General features: G+C 37.1%; 1 protein-coding gene across 1 annotated transcript in view; it reads right to left on the bottom strand.

The window, feature by feature from the left end:
- Positions 1–1,470: 1,470 nt before the first annotated feature.
- SMC6 (structural maintenance of chromosomes 6) overlaps positions 1,471–24,407 on the bottom strand; it is a 30,313-nt gene continuing 7,376 nt past the window's right edge. Inside the window, exons 7-28 of the mRNA XM_042828843.1 lie at positions 24,297–24,358; positions 23,474–23,554; positions 22,784–22,885; positions 22,513–22,632; positions 22,322–22,420; positions 21,136–21,282; positions 20,657–20,745; positions 20,010–20,174; positions 18,814–18,992; positions 16,943–17,144; positions 16,693–16,807; positions 14,985–15,145; positions 13,779–13,914; positions 12,766–12,846; positions 11,556–11,726; positions 10,544–10,681; positions 9,354–9,499; positions 8,542–8,667; positions 6,371–6,476; positions 5,068–5,220; positions 3,260–3,357; positions 1,471–1,922 (exon numbers count right to left, since the gene is read on the bottom strand). Coding sequence (XP_042684777.1) covers positions 1,814–1,922; positions 3,260–3,357; positions 5,068–5,220; positions 6,371–6,476; positions 8,542–8,667; positions 9,354–9,499; positions 10,544–10,681; positions 11,556–11,726; positions 12,766–12,846; positions 13,779–13,914; positions 14,985–15,145; positions 16,693–16,807; positions 16,943–17,144; positions 18,814–18,992; positions 20,010–20,174; positions 20,657–20,745; positions 21,136–21,282; positions 22,322–22,420; positions 22,513–22,632; positions 22,784–22,885; positions 23,474–23,554; positions 24,297–24,358 — 2,786 coding nt within the window. The 3' untranslated portion in view covers positions 1,471–1,813. The remainder of the gene's footprint in view (positions 1,923–3,259; positions 3,358–5,067; positions 5,221–6,370; positions 6,477–8,541; positions 8,668–9,353; positions 9,500–10,543; positions 10,682–11,555; positions 11,727–12,765; positions 12,847–13,778; positions 13,915–14,984; positions 15,146–16,692; positions 16,808–16,942; positions 17,145–18,813; positions 18,993–20,009; positions 20,175–20,656; positions 20,746–21,135; positions 21,283–22,321; positions 22,421–22,512; positions 22,633–22,783; positions 22,886–23,473; positions 23,555–24,296; positions 24,359–24,407) is intronic.

Below are 24,407 nucleotides of genomic sequence, written 5' to 3'. Positions count from 1 at the left end.
AGCTCGACACTGCAATTCAGAGCCACTGTCTCCCATTCTCTTGCCATGCACTTCAGTAAGCAGCCTGGCACTGTTCTGCCATTACCTCCTCTTGCACGGGGCGAGCTTGCTCACAGTCTGCTGGCCCATTCTCCTAAGCTTTCAGAAGTAAGCATCTGAAGTCTTTAAAAGATGAGTAGACTTCATTGCTGGAGTTTCAACCCACCAAGAAAACCAACAGCAGTTCCAGAACATTTCCTTCAGTTCAGTTATCTTCTTTATCTTTGAGATATCCACAAATTTAATGGTGCTTGTATAAAAACTAAACAACATTAAAGAACACAAAGTACCATTCTGTAGTCAACTATGATTTTTGCCACTAAGTCAATTTACAATTTAAATTGCAATGGTATTTTACTGAGGAGCTGCTACTTGGTAAATAACTCCAGTAGTAATGGTAGAACTCTTCCTTCAGCAGTCTTAATGACTCCTGTAATGTTAAAAAGAAATTTGGATATATACATGCCCGGTAGCTGAACTCTAAATGAATCGTTTCTGAAGAGCTCCCAATAAGTGCAAGTTCCTGTAGAGAACTGGAGGGTGTTAATTTGGGGCAGTTTGGAAAATCTGTTTTTTCTTTCTCCGTTCATCCCCTTATTAAAAGCCACTCAAGTACAGTACCAGGAAAAAAAGAAGCCAACAGTTTAGAAGTTTCTTTACTCTCTCTCAAAAATCTTTCACTACATTCTCCATATTGAAGGACCTCCATCATTTCGTTACAATATCATGAATGCCTGCAAACTCAGTCTGTGCAAGAGTGAGAATTAAGGATCATAGAATGGCCTGGGTTGAAAAGGACCACAATGATCACTCAGTTTCAACCCCCAGCTATGTGCAGGGTCACCAACCAGCAGACCAGGCTGCCCAGAGCCACATCCAGCCTGGCCTTAAATGCCTGCAGGGATGGGGCATCCACAACCTCCTTGGGCAACCTCTTCCAGCGTGTCACCACCCTCTGGGTGAAAAAATTCCCCCTAATATCTAACCTAAACCTGCCCTGTCTCAGTTTATGGCCATTCCCCCTTGTCCTATCACTATCAACCCTCATAAAAAGCATATACAGAATATATAAGGAATACACAGACAGAATATGTTAAGACATAACTTACTTGTTTCTCTAAGCTCACATTCAAGGACAAACTATGCCCTACAAGCTGCTGGGGAAAGAACAAGCCCTTTTTCCTGCTCTGAGAATACAGTGCAAAGAAATCTTCACTCTTGTGATTATGAAAATCCGCACTACTCAGAAATCGTTGTTCATGTTCAGCTGTGGTGCTTCTACTGCAAGTACATAAATTAATAAATAGAGTTTTACTTCATGTGTGAACTACCGCACGTTCAAGAAACAAAGCAGAACCAGGAACAAAGCACGATCTTTAACTTAAGGCCAATCTTCAGAGCACAGAGACACTAAAGCATGATCACAAACAGTAGTTCTGGAGTTCTGTTTATTAAAATATAACTTTGCAGTTACACAAAATTCATGTCATATTCCTCTTCCATCCACCCTCTCCCCCCATAAACAGAAACACTCAAATAGTTGTTTGTTAAAAGTATGAGCTGAGCTGTAAGGATTTTAACCAGGAAAACCTTGTGCTATAAAAACATATACAAGTACTTCTAAGAGTAAACAAATAAAATATGAAATACAGAAGCTTCTTTTCCTGAGGGTATATAAGAAAAGATCCTCTTACCCAACAGTAGGAAACAGCAACTTTACAGACATCAGTTAACATTTATCCCCAATATTGTGCCATATTCACATGCCTCATACTTAATCATCTTCCTCTTCTTCGTTCCTATTACGGAACGTCAATGTTCTTTGGCCTCTTTCAGGGTCTTGCATTCGGAGGATACGAATACGGGAACTTACAGGCAGAAAACTAAAAATAGAGCATGCATGATTTAAACAGGGCACCTTCTTCACAAATTTTTCCATTTGATTCTCTCTTTAAATAACTGTATTTTTTTCCTTTGACCATTATAAAACATTAACATCAGGCTTCACTAAACTGAAAGCAGAACTTCGGACAAAGACCAACTTCATTCCTGCCATCTCTAACCTGAGAGAAGCTCCAACTGAAATATCCATCAAATGCAGTTCACATTTGCCTTATAGATCCTGATATGGCACATATTCTTACAAGTATACCTTTACCCTTTCAACTCTTTGAAAGGGTAGATAACAGTAGGATAAGGGGATATGGTTTTAAGTTGAAGGATGGAACATTTAGGTTGGATATCAGGGGGAAGTTCTTTACTATGAGAGTGGTGAGGTGCTGGAACACCCAGAGAGGTTGTGGATGCCCCATCCCTGGAGGTGTTCAAGGCCAGGGTGGATGGGGCCCTGGGCAGCCTGGTCTAGTATTAAATGGGGAAGTTGGAGGCCAAGACTGTGGAGGGGGAGTAAAAGGAGCTTCATGATCCTTGAGGTCCCTTCCAACCAAGGCCACTCTACAATATTATGAAGTATATTTACTCACCATCTAAGAATGAAGTTACTAACCATACATTTATACTAGCTTCTCCACTGATAATTCTTAATGTACTTTGTCTGAAGGTGGCTCCACACAGAGAATTGTTACAATTCTATTGAATAGATTCAGAAATTCCCTCCAGGTATTTCCATTAAATACTGTATTAGGAGGGAGAGACAATTATAATTCATTAACCTCATTTTGAAGAGTGCTTAAAGATCTCTGCAGGCTTCAGTGATTACTTCTGGCTAGCAGAGAAGAACTGGCTGCAGGAAGGTAGATAGGGAGTGACTCCCCTTAACTGGGCAAAACTTCACTAAGGAATTATACAGTGGGATTTTTCTGGGGACTATTAAATAAAACAAACAGCAGCAAAAACAGTAAACAAATTATCAGGTTGTAGATTTAAAAAAAACAACTCAGCATAAACCCCTTGAAAGTACAGTAGTATTAACAGGAAAAAATGGAAAATGGCAAACCATTGTGTCAGTTTTGTGAGGGGAGAAGAGGATCCCACCTCATACAAGGAAACATTTCAAAAAGGATGCATTGATTGAAGCCCCACTGAATGCAAAGGGACATAAGGAAGAACAACAAACATCCTGCTACATTCCCAGAACTATCAGCATGGAACTGCTTAGTTGTTTATGTACTACTACTACTACACTCATCTCTCACCTCACACTCCTTGCAATCGAACATCCATGCATTACTTCTGCTAGGAAATCAAATAATGTGATTACCTCATGCTTTGTGGGGTGAGCAAAATGAACTGCCGATGACACTGAGAGTCAGCTACCTTCAGAATCATATCCATTGCAATTCTTCTGTTGAGCATATCCTAAAGACAAAGTTGTTTAGAAGGTGGTGATACTGACCGTGTACTTCACTGCATTATCACTGCACACACTGAGGCAACAAGGTATACATAAGTTAGGAAGTACTGTAATAAGAAGACCTATCTGAATTAATTCATATACAGTAAAGCTTAGATAAACGAAAATCCAATAAAAACAATGCTTGAGAAACGTTAGGGTTAAATCCTAAAAGCTATCAACAAAACTCTGGGAAATCCTTACACTTTAGATCTTAGTATATACGCACAATAGAAAGTTAAGTTTCTATCAAAACAGTCCCACATTCCTACTCATATTCTTTTCCTATTACCTTTGATATACATGTACAATATTTCTTACTTCATTTGTATGCTGAGATGAACTTTGTTTTATTTGAGTAATGTTTCCTACAAAATTCTGCCTCCTACATTCCTTTTGGAACAGTCCTGTGTAGCCTTGTTCATCTCTGATTGCTTGGATCATTTTGTTTATTTTTACTTGTTTCTTTGGCTTTTCTTATTTATTATTTCTAAAAACACTCCTCTGAAGGCTTACTAATAAAGACGTATACAATGAAAGATGTAAGCAGGGATGAAACAAAGCTCTGATTCCAAAGCTTGCACGGGAGAGCAGCTATTTCCCTTACAAAAATGCTGATGGAGTCCTCTTGTGGCAGGTCTCCAGCATTGCAGCATAAGGAACTACACAATGCTTAACAAAATGCTGCACTTAATGGCCCAGCTGTATCAAAACAAACTGGGTGGAACTACTTACTGAATATAGAAGATTAAAGTTCACTGCAGGGTCTACAGTTCTGATTATGCATTTTTGTCTGGACAGATGAATAAAATTCTGTACAACTAATTCATAACACAGGATCTGAGCTTTTCAAATTTGTAGAATCCGTGACACAAACAGGCAAAGCTCAGTCATTTATCACATCCATGCTAAAAAAACAGCTGCTGGACCATTTGGATTTATGCATTCCTTTCTGAAAATCTTTATGTGTGAAATACATCATCCTTTTTTCCCCTCTAGATCTTTGATTCCCAGTAAACTGATCAGTGGAGGAAAGGGACACTGAAGGCAAGACTACCTACTACTGTCTTTTATCCCATAGAACTGTCCTTTCTCCCAAACCACACTGGATGTTAATAAGGATATATATCTTTTACACATACATACATGTAGGTGTATGTATATGGATTGCTAACTGCCTATTCAGGGAAGTGGTACACAGATATGAGCTTGATCAGTTCTAGCTGACAGGAGTATTTACTGCTCCTCATTCAGCATTTCAGCACCTTGGAAAGGAGCTACTAAGTGAAATACAGAGCAAGTTTTTATGCAATAACTCAACTGATATACTTGCACTGAAAAAAAATATTGATCACAAAAGTGGTAGAAGTGGTTACAATGCTAAAGGCCCAGGAGAGTCACTGGCAAAAGCCAAGGCACATGCTAAGCTCATGACAGTCACAGCAACAAAGATAAATAGTAAGTGCTTGAGGAAGTAATAAAGAGTAACAGGCCAATTTTTAAAAAGTAAGCTTCCAAAACATCGCTAAACTTAGTGAAAAAAAGTTCCCTAATGGCACTTCTGTTTAATATTATTATTTAGAGTTAACTGAAATGTTCAAAACTCTAACCGATCACAACTCAACTGTTTTGCTAATTTACACAAATTAGAATGGCACATGTAGTTTAAACTGTACCATGTAGACGTCAAATTCATCCAGGCATCTGAAAGGAGATTCAGTAATGGACCATAGAGAAAGAATGAAACAAACTGTCGAGAAGGAACGTTCGCCTCCTGATAAAGATCTCACATTGCTCGGGGCAGGTCTGTCCTCCTCTCCAGGCTGAACCTGGAAATAAAAATAACAGAGCAATTTTTAAACTTGGAGACTTACTAACAGAGAAGTTATTTTAACTGTAAATGCGTTATATATGGTGTAGAGACATCACTTGAGAAGAAATGTATGTATTTCCCCACTATTCTGGAAAGGATCCAGAACGAAATGGCTCCAAACCATTTCAAAACACATTTCTAGGACCATCACAGCTTCCCTGACTATGGCAGAATGTGCTGAACAGATTAAATAAATGATTCTGCCAGCATTTTCTTCTTCAGTTCCCTATTTTAATACCTATGAAACATTATTTATTAAAATGACAACAAGCATCATATTACAGAAAAATCCAGTGGTTACCCCAGCTATAATAGAAAAGCAGGTAACTGATTCACAGCTGCAGTTAAAGGAAGAGCAGTTTATTCATCAGAACAAGTGCAACATTGAAAACATTTGGTTCCATTGCTTATGGTGACACCTTGTGGCACTCTACCTAATTAAACTGAAGCATTTCAGTTGGACTCGATGACCTCTGGAGGTCCCTTCCAACCCCTACAATTCTGTGATTCTGCGATTTTCTCAACTTGTTAATTAAATTACTTTTAAATTAAATTACTTTTAATAAGCTAAGCAGGAAAACATTTTGTTGGTGGTGGTTTTTTACTGTTATTATTTTGGGTTTAACCTCCTTGACTACATTTAGATCTCATGCATAAGAAACATGAAACATCAGCTAAAAAAAGAGAAGTTAACTGATAAATTTACACAGTGACTTGACATTTTTGAGTGTTCTGGATATCTGTCCTTCACCTGTTTAATGAGGACAATGTCAACAACTATTTATGCCATCGCTACACATTTTCTCCTCAATTCCTAGAACTGAAGTCTCCCACAGACAAAGACTTGGGGAGGGGGGGGGGAGGGGGGGGGCACATTAAGAGATACACATTTACAGAATACACAGAAAATATGTAATACTGGGAGCTAACAGCCACTTAAAGGAAATAGCCATCAAACATTCACACAGCTAGAGCAAAGCTTCCTATCAATGATAGAGGGATGAATAATTTTGAAAGTAACTCAAATGACTGACGAGTGAACTCCTAATATTAAGAACAACTACTTTAACACATTATCACGCTTGAAATAATACAAGATAACTTACTGTTATCGAAAGTGTCTCATTTTTGTGATCAAAAAGTATTCTTCCACTGCAACCTCGAATGCGCAGCAAGTGGTCAAAGTACAGTTTGCATCGCAAAGAAAGGAGCCTTAAATCAATTAAATCACAAAAACATCAGGTCAGTACGCCTTAAAAAACTTGAAAAAACAACAGATTTTTTTTTTTTTTTTTTTTTTTTTTAATTTAAATCAGCAGCTTCACATCAGAATCTTGAATGCTGAGCCCTACTCTGTTAGTAACATTTTCCTATAGCAAACACACTCTATTGCAGCTGACTTTAAACACTGGATGTATTGGAGGGACTCATGGACACAGACTAACAAGCAAAGAAATCCAGAAATATTGGCTTTATACTTTCTGTAAGTTTAACTCCTGCTTTAATAGACTTTTCATATGCTTGTTCCACAGCTCTAACAGACAAAGTGGTTAGTCTATGTCTTAGTTACAACTGGGCCAGAGTAGCTGTTCTTCATAGCATTTGGTATGATGCTATGTTTGGTTTTATGAGAAAAACAACATTGATACGTGTCACTGAGCAGTTCTGTATGGAGTCAAGGATGTTTAAATGCTCTCAGCTGCCCAGCCAGCAAGGAGGGCACAAGTAGCTGAGAGAGGATGGAACGAGACCAGCTGCATAAGGAACTGGCTGGAGGGCCAGGCCCAGAGCGTGGTGCTGAATGGAGTTAAATCCAGCTGGCAAGTGGCCACGAGTGCTGTTCCCCAGGGGTTGGTACTGGGGCTTGTCCTGCTCAATATCTTTATTGGTGACCTGGATGAGGGCACTGAGTGCATCCTCAGTAAGTTTGCAGATGACACCATGTTAGCAGGAAGTGTCCATCTATCTGAGAGTAGGAAGGCCCTACAGAGGGATCTGGACAGGCTGGAGAGCCAGGCTGAGGCCAATAGGGTGAAGTTCTACAAGACCAAATGCCGGGTCCTGCACTTTGGCCACAACAACCCCAGGCAATGCTACAGCCTTAGGGCAGAGTGGCTGGAAGACTGTGCAGAGGAAACAGACCTGGGGGCATTGGTCACTTGGCTGAACATGAGCAGCAGTGTGCCGAGGTGGCCAAAAAGGCCAATGGCATCTTGGCTTGCATCAGGAAAGGTGTGGCCAGGAGGAGCAAGGAGCTGATTGTCCCTCTGTACTCAGCACTGGTGAGGCCACACTCTGAGTGCTGTGTTCAGTTCTGGGCCTCTCACTTCCAGAAGGACATAGAGGCTCTGGAGCATGTTCAGAGAAGGGCAGTGAAGCTGTGCGGGGTCTGGAGCACAAGTCATATGATGAGAGGCTGAGGCAACTGATCACATTGTTTTTCCAACTGCCTGACCAAGTGACCTCTAAATTGTCAGGCATAGTAGTACTGGATCTGAGAGAAAATTGGGTTAGAAAACTATGCAAGACAAAAGGAAGGTAGAGGAACATGACTAGTAGCTGTGCTGAGACACTAATCACTAGAACTCCACAGGGACTCAACAGCTGTGCGCTGCCTCACTTCATAAGTAGCATGGAATTTAATAAATAAATAAATAAATCAGTTTTGTCCAAGTTCTGTCCATTATCACAGTCTGTATGATCTGTCAAGTATGTCAGAGCACTCACTACAACTTATTCAAACTATCTGACACCTGCTGGCTTATTTAAAGCAAACGTATTTACTTTCAAGTGTGTTTAAAAAAATACAAAGAAAAGTACTATCAAAATGAATCCCAAATCTTAGAGCATGCGTTACAATGTCAGTCCTACTCATTCTTAAAAATTTCCAACAGTAAGGACCTATAACTTTAGCACTGTACGTCTTAGGCTTTGAAACTGATTTAACTCTAAGACAGCTGTATCACCATAAAAATATTTAATTCTCATAAGCCTGCTCTGTAATTCACCCCCTGAAGCACAGGCACCAATTTCATATCACCAGTATACTTTGTTGGCCAAAGAATGCAACCTCAGAGACCACTGAACCATACTCCTCAACTAGCAGACCCAAAGAGCAGCAGAAACAATTTTTTTATGATGAACATTCAAATTATAATCAAGTATAACGCCAGCATGTGAGGAAATTTTTCTTTTTTGTTTTGTTTTATTGTTTAATAAGTACTTATATCTACATCCTAGTTATTTGAAAATTGAAATTACAGTAAAATGACCTTACCTTAAGAACCGACGATATATGTTGAATCTCTGTGTCATTATTTCTTCCAGCAGCCTAATAAATTTCTTTAGGTTACTTACTTTACTGTTTGCATCCTCATATCTTTCCTTTGCATCAAGAAATCGCCTGTTTTAATTAACAGAAAGCTTAGCATTAATGTGTTCTAGACTAAAATCAAGCAGTTACTGCAAATGCTGAAAATCAATTTAATAATTAAAATATTCAAATAGAAATTGTATTGCAAGGCTCTATATTAAAACTAAAAGCATTTCAACATGTCAGGTAATCCATCCTTCACAAATGAGAAGAGAACAAATAATTAAGTTTTACTTCTATTTGTTTTTCTGTTAAACAGAATCTCATGTACCAAAGAGAATTAATGATTGAGTTTCCCATGTACAAGAATAGCCAAATGAAATACACTGCAGCTTAAATCTCAAGTAACTGTGTAACCTCTACATTAGTTATTCTGACTAGAAAAATGCTTAATGCTCTGTGCATCCCACAACAAGAGTGAGTTTTGATCTAGTCATAACCAGTCATAACTGGGGTACCTCTAAATACTTAAGTGCAAGTGTTTAATTATTGGTTGTTTCAGAGTATCAACCCTGTGTGAAACCCACCTACAGAGGAGGTTCAACTCTCCTAAGACCATTCAGTACTGGCTGACTGAGCAATCAATACAGCATGGTTCTACACATTCATCCATTGCACAAGTATAAAAAAAATACATGAATGCCCTCTAAGAAAACCGGTGTTTCCTCTCTCTCTTCCATTTTACTTAAACTAGACAAACACTAACAATGACTTACTGTATTATTTCTTCTGTGTTTCCGCGGTGACTTTTTTCTGTCTTTATCCTCTCTCTCAAGCGATTCATTTCCGCATCAAGACTCTTCACAGTGCGGCTGACTTCTATGCGCTCTGAGTAGATTTGCCTAGCCTGTGCAGTTTTTTCCTACAGAAACATTTGAAATTCTATTAGCTGTTACATCTTTAAAAAAGTCTGTTAGTCTTTGCTGCAAATATTTTGTGCTACGGAAAAGGCAAGGCTTCCAAGCAAAACAGAAAGTTTTTGTAACATTCTTTGTGTAAGCTCATTACAACAAAATTATTGTTACCATCAACAATTTTACTAACAGCATTTCCAAATAGGTAGTTATTTATTACTTCTCTCTTCCAATATCTGAAAGGTGCTTACAGCAAGACTGGGGTTGGTCTCTTCTCACTGGTGACAGGATGAGGGGAAATGGCCTCAAGTTGCACCAGGGTAAGCTTAGGTTGGGTATCAGGAAAAACTTCTTTACAGAAAGGATTGTTAAGGACTGGAAGAGGCTCCCCACGGAGGTGGTTGAGTCACCATTCCTGGATGTGTTTAAAAACCGTTTGGATGTGGTGCTCAGAGGCATAATTTAGTGGAGGGTTGTTGGAGTTCATGTAGTATGGTTAGGTTGTGGTTGGACTCTATGATCTTTAAGGTCTTTTCCAACGTGAGCAATTCTATGATTCTAGTTCAGTACTAACAACGATATCTGGCAATTTTAATTTATTCACTGTTACTTATCTAATACAGATAAATGAGGAACTAAATGCACCATACTTCAATAGGACTTAATCATCTAAATGCTTCCATAAAGGACTTTAGAGTTAGTCTGTAAAGCTTAACAAGTTCACTCACTGAAAGTTCAGGTATGAAGTACAGGAGAAAAATCTGGCTCCGAAAACGCAGAACAATAACATTCAGATTAACTTAAAATATGCATTTCTGGGTGAAGGCATTCCCATCTTCGCATTGCATAAATGCAGAACAGTAATTCCTAATGGATAATCATTAACTTATCAAGACTAACATGGTGCTCTGCCAGACAGAGATGCCTCAATTCATCTTACAGAAAGTTTATTTGATGTACAAATGAATACCTTGAAACATAATTAAGAAAATATTCTGCTTACCAAGTATTAACCATCGTCTGTATACTATAAAAGTAGAATGATTTATTACCTCCAATTCTTTCTCTTTGGCAGCTAATAATTCTTTATGTTTTTTTATGCAAGTCAAATGTTCTTTCTTTCTGTCTTCATAGTACTGCAAACGACGTCTTCTGTTTTCCACTTCTGAGTCCGCTTTGTCCAATTCATCCTATTTTGAGAAAGTCAAGATGTGAAAAGTGAACTGTCTGAGGAAGATGCCTAAGCATCTCTCTAATATACACACTTTTCAAGTGTAATCTGACAGCAAGAAGGGTGGCTGTGCACAAGATGCTGGAAGAGGACAAAACCAGAACCACTGATCCAAATGGACCAACGGGACTTTCCGAACATATGATGTCATGCTCAACAATAAAAGCTGGGAAAAAGGGTTGAGAAGGGAGGACACATTTGGAGTAATGGTGTGTGTCTTCCAAAGAAACCACTATGCGTGATGGAGACCTGGTTTCCTGGAAGTATTTATGGGTTATTTTCCTTACCTGTTTCCTTCCTCTTCTTGTTTACTCTTGATTTCCTAATTCAGGCTGACTACATATCAATACACACTTTATGTGAGGCATGTAAGAGATTTCCGCAGTGGGAAGTCTGAGTTTCTACTCATTCCTTTCTTTCATAGATTTAGAACACTTTTTACATGCTAAACTCTTATTTCTATTTTAAACCATTAATTCTTGTAGTATGAGACTGCCAAGATTTCATTTGCCAACACCAAATTTTGCCTTTATCTTAGGCTTACTATTTATCTTGTGTTAATTTTCTACAATTTCCAAGTATATTCTCTAATCTTGAATAATCAAAACCATGTAATAATACCCTTCTGTGATTGTGTAGCTTTATAGAATAACAACCATTTTGTACAGAACTCCAAATAATATTTTGAAAACTGACCAGTAATGAATATTCTTAGCCAGGCCTTGTCAGAAACAAGTTGAAACCACAGATGATCTATTTTCTCAAGTAGGCCTTAAATCTATCAGGAAAAACCATCCATTTAAACAAAAATTCAAATATGGAAGTGTTGCTACCTTAATTGGATTGGTGATATCTTCTACTTGATTCATTTTCTCTTTAATTTCTTCAAATCTTTTCTCAGCTGCCCGAAGAATCCCATTCAGTTCTTCCATTTTTCTGCTTTCTTCCTGCATTTCTTGTCTTACAGATTCCATCTTTTTTTTATTTTCTTCAGCCACATCTTCCTGTCAAAATATAATAAAATTAAGAACAAAAGGAAGACATGTATTTACACATTATTTTTACAGGAATATAGGATGAGTAACTGTACAGTCATTGTTCCCAAGACAATTATACCATTACTAACTGATTATCACCATACATACTTCTTGTTTTAGAAAGACAAATATTTGGAAAAAAACTTAAGTGGAACCTTGTATCATACTAAGATGCTTCTTCACAATCAGACAATTGTGAAAGCAAGGTAAGAATGAAAGACAAATATCAAGTGAAATAACAGCTAATAATACACAGTAGTGATAAGGAAGTGCAGAAAAAAAGAGAAAAAAAAAAACAAGAAATATCCAAGAAAGGACTAACCTGCTCCAGTGTGTCACCACCCTCTGTGTAAAAAGCTTCCTCCTAATATCTAACCTAAACCTTCCCTGTCTCAGTTTAAAACCATTCCCTCTTGTCCCATCACTATCTAACCCTTGCGAACAGTTGTTCTCCCTCCTGTTTATATGCTCCTTTCAAATACTGGAAGGACACAAAGAGGTCTCCCTAGAGCCTTCTCTTCTAGAAGCTAAGCAAGCCCAGTTCCCTCAACCTTTCTTCCTATTATGGTCCAGAGTGTCCTTTATCTATGCTTTGATGCTGCTGCTTCTGACCTCCAAGCCTACATTCACTGCTTTTCCCCAGCCAACGTTTTATGGCACTGTGTAACTTGAAATAACCAATGCAAATTCACAGAATATTTCTTGACACCACTACCTTGCCTTCCATGCACCTGCAGTACACCACTCATTTGAAGAAGAGAGGAGGAAAAGTAGGAAAAAGAAAACAAAAAAACCCACAAAACAAACAACCATCAGAAATAAAATGATACCACTGACATAACTGTAGACTTTCTGTAAAGTATACAATTTTTTGCTGCTTATCCAACTTGCACCCTGAATGATAATGTAGGGTATCTAGGGTGCCTGCTTGTTTCTAATTGTCAATCATTACCAACATTCAACATCCCACAAACTTATTAGTTAAAATTGGGTAATCTTTCCTTACTAATACACGGATGTCCATATACTGGATTTCATCAACATTCTCGAGGTCTGCTATTTCTGCAGCTGTTCTTCGCATTTTTATCTAGAAAAAAAGTAAATAATATTAAGCTTACCTAAAAAAGAAAAGCTGTTCATTCACTGAAATCTACATAGAAAGAAATACGTTTCAACTTACAGCTTCATCAGTGGCTATGAGAGAGAGAATTCTTCCTGCTTACCTATGGAATCCATTTCTATAAGGCAGAACTTAATGTGAAAATAATATGCACTTTAAATCATTAAATTATAACCATGTTTCCATTCAACATGAAATCTGAATGAAAAATATTTTATATTCATTTAATACAAATTCATGTGCCATTTGTGTGCTGGTTCTTATTGGTGATTTGCTGAATATAACCTTGATTGGTATTTATCATATTTCCTAACAGTAATAACATCATTAGTTACCATAGATATCTATCATACCCACTTGCATGGGAAATCTTGCAGAAAACAAGTACTAATATATAAGTTGTAAAATGGTTTAATTTATCTTTTTTATTAAACAAAACTTTAAAGTGTGGAATATTCAACATACTAAAATAGATCAAGAATATAAATGAAAAACAGGAAAAGAAGCAATATTATGGGAACAAAAAGGCAATGCTCAACAGAAATACAGAAGGGGAACATAGCAGAAAGAAGCCTCTACTAAACACTGCAACAATTTTCCACTTATGTCCCAAAATAGCAGCAGAGATTTTATTTATGAGCTTTAGCATAACAGTGAAAAAACAAAATGAAACAAGAACACCATAAAGAACAACAGCAATATTGCCAAAACTTCCATCATCCTAAATGATGAAAGTATTCTATAGTTGCTAGCATATAAAATCTTCTGTATTTTCACACAAATGCCAAAGCGAGGGTAAGCATAAATATTCAAAATTATCATCTGCTCAAAGGGAAAGTCAAAGTGAAACAGGAAAAGACTGAGCAGAATCTAAAAAGGAACACTGTGTCTATGTTTACCTGTAGTTCTTTTTGATGCTGTCGATGATGATGAAGATGACTTTCATTCTGCTCAATTTCCTTTTCAGTGGAAGACAGACGTTGCTGAGATGCTGCCAGCTGTGCTTTCCGGCTTGCAATTTCATTCTCCAAGAGACTTTTAAAAAAAAAAAAAAAAAATTTATTATTATATATGCAGACAACCACAGATAAATGTGTGACAAAGCAAAGCATAGAAAAATATCACAAAAAAATATCTTAGATTTGTGATCAGTGAATTACTGATCAGTAAAAAAAAAAATACCAAACCTCTGCAGTAGAGCTCACAGTTGATAACTACCAGATAATGGTTGTTTAGTCCCAGGTGAACAAAGCATTGATGTAATTTGAACCACTGGTAGCGCTTGTTAGCAACTGTAGCAAACAGGCTAAATATCTGAACTAAACTGCAGAATTACTTACAGGAATATTTCTTGAGAGAAACGCTTTGACTAGGAAAAACCTACTTCCAACAACAGAGAAAACAATATGAAAAAATATTCCATACATTCTCATACTTTTCTTTCTATTAAAGATATCAGAAACTTCTATGAGTTCTTTCAGAATGTGGTAAGCCTATTTGAAATGCAAAATAAAACCTATATTTATTATTATTATATTTTATAGTATTACTATCTACTGATAACTAAGCTCTGCTAGAGTCCTTGATCCCTAGAAAAGGAAGGCAAAATTTTAATAATATCACAACTCAAACAAACAAACGACACCCATAATCTTTGTGTTTAAGTGTTCAATCAATTTCTTAACTATTGTTAAGGACACATAAAATGGATTGGACTGATTATGTCTCATTCCAGAATCAGAATTTAATACATTTCACATATCCCATTCCTCATGAATGTTTCATTACTTTGAGTCACATTTGGTATTTCAGTGTCCTCAATTTACTGGGTGAGAATTCAAGATTTTAAAAATCCAACCAGATAACAAAAATGAACTACTAATTTTTTTTTCATAGTAAAGGCACTGAAAGAGAAGTTTTCCAGGATTCTCCATTCTCAAAAACAATATGTAAACCTCAGAGTGGGAGAGAAAGGAGACTATTGGGAGGTGAGTGTCTCTGATGTACACACATCCAAACAGACAAATACAAAATTCCATCATTCAAATCAATAAATACATGTATGGGTATTTTAAAAAACAAAAACAACATTGCAAGTTGCTAACCTTATTTCTGCTTCAACATCTTTGCTTAGATACTTGGGTCTGAGGTAATCAGAAGAATAATATCGTCTGTTAAATACTTGATCACCTTCAGCAGTGAAAGCTTCTCTACAATTTTTTGGAGGATTGTTAGACTGCATTACTTCACGAGCTTTATAGCTACTCTGAAAAACAAAATTGCCTCATCATACCTATAGAAAATTCACCACAATTACAGAAATCAATTTCAAACAGATCTAGCAGTTCTCACTAATGAAAAACAAGAAATGCAGAAATTGAAGAATAATTTGAAAAAGTCTCTAATGTCACAATCTGCTTTTCTCCATTGAGTAAGACGTTCACGTTCTCAAAACAATCCACGTCCTCAAAAACAATCCATTTAGTTTAGCTGCCAGTTTCTAAACTGTAAATTATGTAGTCTGATCAGTCCCTTGTAATTTGCCATGGGGGGAAAAAAAAAAAAATAAATCAATAATCAAAAGGTCACTACACACTAAATATATTTAATTATCAGAAGTGGAATACACACCGAGGAAATAATGTTTTAAAGAGATCTGCTAAGTACATCAAACAAAATTAAATTAAAGACTGGGAAATCTGCTGGTAAAAACAATTGTCACTGTCAGATTAAATGGTCACAAGTGTCTATGTCTGAGGAAATTGCTATTTATACACTCATACATGCTGAAGTGTTACTTCCTCTACACCACACTTTTTTCAATTTTTTTCAGATTCAGTTGAAGTTGTTCAGTTAGGTCTTAAAAGGACCAGATGGAAACACAATCAGATGGAAAATGATTTCACATAGACATGAGTGGGCGAATGCCAAAAAGATTTGGAATTCTCAAGCACAAGCCTGGTACTTGCTAGGTTTAAGTGGAAGTGGTGACTACAAGTTTTGGTAACACATGGACTATAGAAAACTGACACATCCTTTATCTGACAAGTAGTAAACAGACAACAATTCGGAGGCTGATCGCAGGTACACATTTTAGACTGGAAAAACAGATAAATTAGGGGCCCAGAAAGGTGATGTGCATTCTCAGAATAAACTGGGACAATCCTGGAAAGAAACAGGGAGCGCTCTGTAGAGAAAAATGCCAAGGAATACCCAGGGATGTTGGACAGTGACATTCCAAGCAGCCACATAGCAGAAATCAGCATGATTTTTTGACTGACCAGAAGTAATCTCTGCTCAAGAGAGAAGTCAAGACCTATGAGCACAGTGATGTGGCGAGACAGTGAAGGAAGAGTGAGGAAATAACAAGAGTAAAAGCTCTAATCTTACTGATTCTTAAATAAGGCCCATATTTAGGGCCATGATGGTCATTGTCTAAGCAGAAAATGATGTTCAAAGTGGGATACGGACAGCATATTATGTGTCATGAGTGCCTTTATGGAAGGCCTGCCAGGAGAAATGCACATCTGTGTACTGCATTAAAACACTGATAATTGTTGCAGTTTGGGTCCAGTGAGCCAGAGACCTCACCTCCTCTCAGCGAGTCTGGAAGTTATGCTTCATAGAATCATAGAACGGCTGGGTTGGAAGGGACCTTAAAGTCCAACTAGTTCAAATCCCTCAGCCTTTCAGGGATGGAAGAATTCTCTACCTCAGTGTTTGTGATAAGCAAAAACCAGAGAAGGTCCTGTATTTACTATACAAAGAGATAATGCCTTTCTTTAAAGGCCTGTAGGGAGTGGAGAGCCTTACTTTAATTAGCAGGACTTTTTCTATACCCCTCACATTGATCAAACAGTTAGCAACCGCTGCACCATCTATTTCCAACGCTGTGAGAACTGATGGGAACTCTGGATGATGAACTGCACTAAAGAAAAGAAGAAAAAACAACCATGCATAAAACTTACACAAGATTCTTTAAATTGTATTACAAATAGTTCCTTTCAACTCTTAATAATATGAATCACTGTAGCTACGTAGAAACACTCCAATCACAACTTACCTGTGTCTAACATCATAAATCTTATCATGAAATTTATTTACAATTATTGAAGGTCTAGCTCCACGTGGATAATATTTTGACATCAGTTGCTGAAGAATTCTTTCATCACTATGATTATCGCAGCAAAATGCCTGAACTAAGGTCTTTAAACAAGCCTCAATAGCCAGAGATAGTTCAGGATCTTTTGGATGAATGAAAGCACCTAAACAAACATAAAAGACAAAGCTTTAGCTTTTGTCTATAACATATTTAAGCAGTGCACTTTTATCACTTCAGGTTTGTTTGTTTGTTTGTTTGTTTGTTTCCTTTTTTTTTTTTTAGAGAGAGTCTGAAATAAATCTCTGTTAAAAGAAAGAAAAAGAAAACCAAAATAAAAGCAAACTTTAACTAAAGAAAATAGCAAAACAGACAGGCTACCCCTGAAAATACAGACAATATCTCTTCCTAGAGAAGCCTACGTATATAGGCTTACTGCTTTTCTTTCCCTCCCCCTAAAAATTCTAGGTCACTGTTAATTCCATTGTGGCACAAATCTGACAGCAGAAAAGGAAGAGCAAATCAGGGCAAAGATCACTTGCTAACAATTTCACGCTTTAAGGCTAAAGGCAGAGGAACAGCTACACTGCAAATCAAACTATTGTGAGGATTCCCATTGTATATCACCTTTTGGTAGCACCGTGTTCACACATCCTCACTCTGCAGTAAGCGCTTGGTACTCCCATTAATTAAGCATCCTGTCTTTGCATTTACCTCTAGAACACGCTGAAGCCCTTACTGCCACTTACAAACTGAACAGAGCTTTGAATCATAGAATGGCTTAGGTTGGAAGGGACCTCAAGGATCCTTAAGCTCCAACGTCCCTGCCTGTCAGCCTCACAGAATCACAGGGTTGGAAGGGACCTCAAGGATCATGAATCCCCAATCCCCTGCCACATGCAGGGCCACCAACCTCCCCACCAACCTCCCCCAGCCAGACCAGGCTGCCCAGGGCCCCATCCAACCTGGCCTTGAACACCTCCAGGGACGGGGCATCCACAACCTCTCGCGGCAGCCTGTTCCAGCACCTCACCACTGTCATAGTAAAGAACTTCTCCCTCATATCCAACCTGAGTCTACCCTTCTTCAACTTAAAACCGTTTCCCCTTGTCCTGCTATTATCTACCCTTTCAAAGAGTTGGCTCCCCTCCTGTTCATAGGCTACAACGAGGTCACCCCGCAGCCTTCTTTTCTTCAGGCTGAACAAGCCCAGCTCCCTCAGCCTGTCCTCGTAGGGGAGGTGCTCCAGACCCTCTGATCATATTTGTCACCCCCTGAACCCTCTCCAACAGCTCCCTGTCTTTCTTGTACTGGGGGCTCGAGACTCCAGCTTTGAATATCTCTGACAACACAAATGAAATCAAACTTTCCAAGAAAGTTTTTTCTAAGCTGCTCCATGCAAAACATCTCAAGCATGACAACACCACCAGACAGTCACTGTATATTTTAAGTAAAAACCTATCTGACGTTGGGACAGTGCTATCACCAAGCTACAGTCAACTGGAGCACAGAAGGGAGATGTGAGACATAAAGCCTATCATCTCGCTGAAGTAATACTCTACACAAGATCTATGCAGCATGCAGAGGATACTTGCAACACAGAAGGAAGCTCAGCTATTTGTACCGAAATCTTAGCTATGGTATAGTCTTTTAGTATACATTGGCACCCATGCACAGAACTTCCCTCTGTATTTCCCACACTAAAGATACATCTGAAGCTTCACAAACAACAGATTTTCTGAAGTTCACTGTTGACATTATCAGCTCTTCAATAAGACCCACAAAGAAAAAGCCCAAAAATTGTTTTGGAAAAACTGAAAAGCTGTCATTCTTACCTAAAGGTCCAACAGGTTTGTGTTTAAATTGCCCTTGCCTGAAGGCTATTTCAACTTCTTCAAGCAATGATGGCATATGCTGTCCAAATCTTTTAAAGGCATTTGTTTTACTATCTCTCAGCTCTCTCAGGTGCTTCTGTTTAGTATCCAAGTCTTGTCTCACATCAGAGTCTTCTCTCCTAAGAGAAGAAGTATTTTTTTTCCATTAGAAGAACAGCCTTGATTTCACAGATATAGTTATCTTATTTTTCAAAAACTAATATAATAGGACAGCATGTCAGGACTTCAGTATTTCAGTGTACAGTGAGCTACACACTTGCAACTATTTTTAGAGCTTCAAAGAACATGAAACAAAAAACGAAAAGAACCCCACACAAGAAAATGCTACTTTGCCACGCAGTTTTACATTACTTATCTTCTTAACCACGGTGAGAGGTAGAAACAGAAGTCACAAATGAAGGTACAAATGCCATCAAAGCAGATGAACAGAAATGTTTCCAAAAATATCAAGCAGTACAATTTCACTAACATTTAACTGAAGAAAAAAAGCATAATAGCAGGAGAGTATTCTAACATGATTTTTTAATACAAATAAAGACATCTAACAAACTGTAAATTTATAGCATGTGTTGCTCTGTAAGCAACATAAAAATGACATAAAAATGACAAAAAAAAACAAACAAAAAACAACGAAGAATCACTATAACTTTCTATTTTCATATTTCACTATCTTCTCTAAAGGTAAAAGATGTCTGAAGTAATACTTCAGTTGTAATACGCAACAATTCCCAAATCTCTTAGAACAATAAATACCAACATCACCACAAAACTCTCAGGTGACCATTGTACAAAAGTTCAGGTTCCCAAATCAAAACCTAGGAACACGTTGTTTTTCTAGTCCAATCATGGGTAAATAGACATCTAAAGCAAACAGTTCAAAGTCTATAAATTTGTACTTAGATACGATATAATAACTATCCTGTACAGTTTTGTTAACTCTCCAAAATTTTCTAGCTTCAGTCATATTTTGCCAAAGAAAAGTTTAGCAAGTCCTATGATAACTGAGGAAGGAAGTAGGTGGGGAAAAAAATACAGAAACTGGAGCCTAACATGTCAAGAACACAAAGAATTGCAGGTACTTAAGAAGAGATCTCAACAATATGAAGAAAAATAGTTATGTTCAAAAACTAACTTACTTAAGCTTAGCAAATTCTTCTCTATGCTTATAAATAGCTTGCTGAAACTGATGCATCTGTTGGCCAATCATTATTTCTTCATCACGAAGTGCCTTCAACTTCTCCTTTAACTGTGTGATTTTCCTTTGTTTTTCCAGCCTTTCAGGCTCTGAAGCCTGATAAGCACTAGAAAAGTCATCATACTTCAGTATTTGAAAAGAGAACGATGATTTGTGATACAGACTTTATTTACATGCAACATATATAAGATCTACGTATCAAAAATTTATATTTAAGATTCAGAGCATTTACAATATCTACAAAACAGGTACCAGTGATTTATTTCATTTTCCATTTGTAATCATACATAACTCTCTCCTGGTTGCATTCCTATTACATTTGATTTAATGATTAATTATATTGCAACACTGTGTAAGCTAGAAAATGTCATCAGGAAAAAGAAAAGCCTTTTTTTTCCTGCCCAATTGCCTCATCATCATCCAATGGAAACCTCGTTATACAAAGTAGAGATGTTTAAATATTCGAGTGGAGCCTGTGAAAGTTTAAACAATTTTTTTCTCTTGCTGTAGATTTTCTCATTACTCAGAAGAACTCACTCTGTACATATATATCCACCAACAACACAACATCACAGTACGAGTATTTACCTCTTTTTCATTTCCTCAATTCGGTTATGTAGCTGTTCATCATCTTTCGCCAGACGTTTCAGCTCAGTTCTGACACGATTATAAAGCACCTGTGAAGGAAATAGGGCATATTAGTTTAATGGAAGAGTAATTTCAACACAATTACAATTTCGAGGAAGTAAACACTGAACTGCATCTGTACAACAAACAATTATCAATACTTGAGACAAGAAGAACTTTAATTTAACTTTGTTATTCCTTCCATTTCACCCATTTGAATCTTATTAGTGCTGACTTAAGCTGTCCATTTCTTCACACCTGTGTAAAGATATAAACTCTATGACTGCGAACAGAAGCTGCTTGCCAGTCAAGCCAGAAATTATACCTATTTTAAACTACACTGAGCTATATGACATTCATAAAGCCTAGACACAGACAAAGAAGTACATATGGGTAGAGCATGGACAGGACCAAGGTTTTAAATAAGTTCCTTTGCCTACCTCAGCTTCATTGACTGCTTTTCTTCTTGTCTGAACTTCAGCTTTTGAAGACATACATTGAGTATGCAGGGCTTCAGCTTCACCATTTACTGTTATCAGCTGCTCTTGTATTGCTTTGCACTTTTCTTCTGCTTCATTTACTTTTATCTTTAGGGCAACAAGAGAATGACATTTGTGTAGAAATGGGAAAAAAAATCTTCAGAATCTCTTCATGCTATAGAAGAAATACCACTGAAAAGAATCCATTTGCTGACACGGCTTATATGTAATTGACACTACAGATATGCAAAGAGGAAAATAAACATAGGAACACACTCCGGAAACCAATGAACTATCAAACCTTCTTTTCTTACTCAGGTTTTACTAAAATATGAGACTACTTCTGCAGTAAGGCCAAGTGCACTGCCATGGAAAGAGATGAGACCACCATCCAGACAAAGTTTCCTCAATACCACACAGATAGATGTGTATGGCCATGAAGTAAAAACACTTGAATTGCAAAAATATATACTTCTAATTTTTGCATATTAAAAATTTCAGTGAAAAGTGAGTTCCAATTCAGAAAATTTGGAGGAGTTTTAAGAGGCTAAAAAGTTTAAAATAACATTGTATAGAATTTTTCTGCAAATTATGTGTTTTATACATAACTCTGAATGTTTGTCTTTTATTATTCTTTCCTGTTACCTCCAGAAGACTTAAGTACTATCCAAATAATTTGTTTTATTTCCAAGTATCTCTTTGAATCACTACACTCTACTGTTATAGAAATAAACATTGAGTAAGGAAGGACTCTCAACCATGAAACAGTTTAAATTGCCATTCGCTGCAACAAGCAGTATTAACCATCCCAAATTCCCAGTCAACACAACATAACCTTTACCTAAATGAAAGCTATCAGCGTGAAAGCAATACACACATGTACCCCTAACAATCAGCTGAAAACTAAGCATCTTAGTATTTCTGTCCAATGAAATGTGGAATGCAAGTGTTACTGTTATGCTTTAGATGGCCAAGTAAGTGCGTAAATGGTAACTACTGCTATTTGTAAGGTTGCAGCATCTTGTAAAAAGCCAAGATGGCCAGCTTCAGCATCTTAAAGTTAAAGGAGCATCCAAATTAAATACTATTTCTATCCCTGAGCTGAGGAAGCTGGAAATTAACATGTGGTTTAAAATCTTTTATGTACCTGACATTCTTCCAGCTTCTGATCAAACTTTTCTGTATTTCCTTCTTCAGCTTTGATGCCTTCTCTGATCGGCTGTATTTCTCTCTCCATCTCAGCCACCTAAATATCAGCATATATCAGAATGTCTGCAGTAATTCAGAAATAATTTAAAGTAAGCTTCTCTTGAGGAAACATTTTATCAAGAAATTTACCACTGCCCAGGCCATTTTATGTTTCAGCTCTTCAAGACGTTTCTGCATTTCGTTCACACACTCAATGCTTTCATAGCGCTCCTTTTCTTCACAGTAAATTCGCTTAAGCTCTTTCAGACGCTTTAAAAAAAACCAAAAAAGTTCCACTGTGAGTACATGAAGCTACAATGCAATGAGACATTGGAAAGGTACGTTTTGGAGCTTAGCAGTTCAACTACTAATTATTTCAGTGCTCAAAACAGTACTAACAATGATTATAATTTTAATATACCTCTACTCCTTGTTCTATCTGAAGACGTGTATTTTCTTTAGTTTTCATGATATACGAATAATCTTCTTTCATTTGTTCCAACTGAGTTGCCTTCATAAAAAACTAATGGGGGATTAAGAAAAATGCAGATGTCAGATTCAGCAGCATACCTAAATGAACTTAAAATAATTATCATAGAAAAATCATAGAATCATACAATGGCCTGAGTTGAAGAGGACCACAATGATCATCTGATTTCAAACCCCCCCAGCTACATGCAGGGCTGCTAAGCACCAGACCAGGCTGCCCAGAGCCACATCCAGCCTGGATGTGACTGCTACATGTGTTAAATAACGCCTATAGTAAAAAACCCATGGGGTACTTTTGTCCAGTGAACTAACTCAGCAGTGTACAAAAACAATTATGAATTTATCAATGCCACCAGAGGAAAAAAAAAATTCAAAACACTGTTTTTTGCAAAGTGTATAATTGCTCCAATTAGATATTTAAAATTTAGATTTCTGAATATGATTTTTCTTTTCCTACCTCTTAATAGCGCCTCTACAAATTTGAAATCAATATTTTGGCTTCAAATGTTTTGTTTGCTTGTTTCACTGGGCTGCATTTTTTAAATAATTACTTGAAACCAACTGACTAATTCTGAAAGTTACCATTCATTATTTAATCAAAGTGTTACATGATTTTTCTTACCTTATACTTGTCACCCTCATTTTTAGACTGTAAGAAGAGCTTACTCATCTCTTGGGTTAAAACAGACACAGGATTTTCTACCTGTAATATTGGATATGTTACTTCATTTATATTTTAGGGAAAAAAAGACTTATAATCTCACATCCCTGAAAGGGATACACACACACATAGACACTCCAAATACAACACTGCAACATAATAAAGGCATCTAAGGAATTGTTTTCACAAGAATCAGTGACTTCAGGGAAGTTTTACTGACTTAACAAGTCCTGAATTGGGAATTTTGTGCAACAACGTTTAATTCTTCTTTCATCAACTGCCCAAAGTACCACATTCAACTCAAGGAATTGCCCAATATATTCTTACACAAGTTTCCACAATAAAATCATTACACAGTAACAGAAGTTTATACTGTTTGACAGGTGCACTATTTTGAATAGTGCACATCAAGTATAAAGTAACTGATTTTTCATTAATCACTTAAGTAGAAAAAAAAAAAAAAAGGAAAAAAAAAAACTGACAGAACAGCAAAAACTGAAAGAATCAGCAGGTGATTAAAAAAAAAAAAAAGCTTTGCATATCAACAAAGTCTACCAGTGCTATCTTTCATTGACAGGATATACCAAGCTTGTAGATGACAGTGAACACTGACCTGCACGGAATAAGGTCTTATCCAGCACTGTACAAGGTATATTAAATTTTAATGCTCTCTTGCCACTGTAAGTGATCATAACGAGGAAAAGGCAAACTTCTCTCATTTAGAAAAATGAAACATCACAAGCTAATGTCTTAAATTCAACAGAATTGAAACACTAATAATTACCTGTATATTAAAGTGATCCAGCATTCCTAAGAGTTCCTCCTTTTTTGAAGAAATCACAGTACCTAATGGGGAGAGGAAGAGTGTTTGAGAGAGAAAAGTAACTGCTGTGAC

This window comes from Centrocercus urophasianus, unplaced genomic scaffold (assembly GCF_019232065.1).
Source record: "Centrocercus urophasianus isolate 14NV4802_14NV808 unplaced genomic scaffold, USGS_Curo_1.0 seq_10, whole genome shotgun sequence".
Taxonomy (NCBI): Eukaryota; Metazoa; Chordata; class Aves; order Galliformes; family Phasianidae; genus Centrocercus; species Centrocercus urophasianus.
The sequence above is the reverse complement of the archived record's forward strand: the minus strand, read 5'-3'. Positions and strand labels throughout refer to the sequence as shown.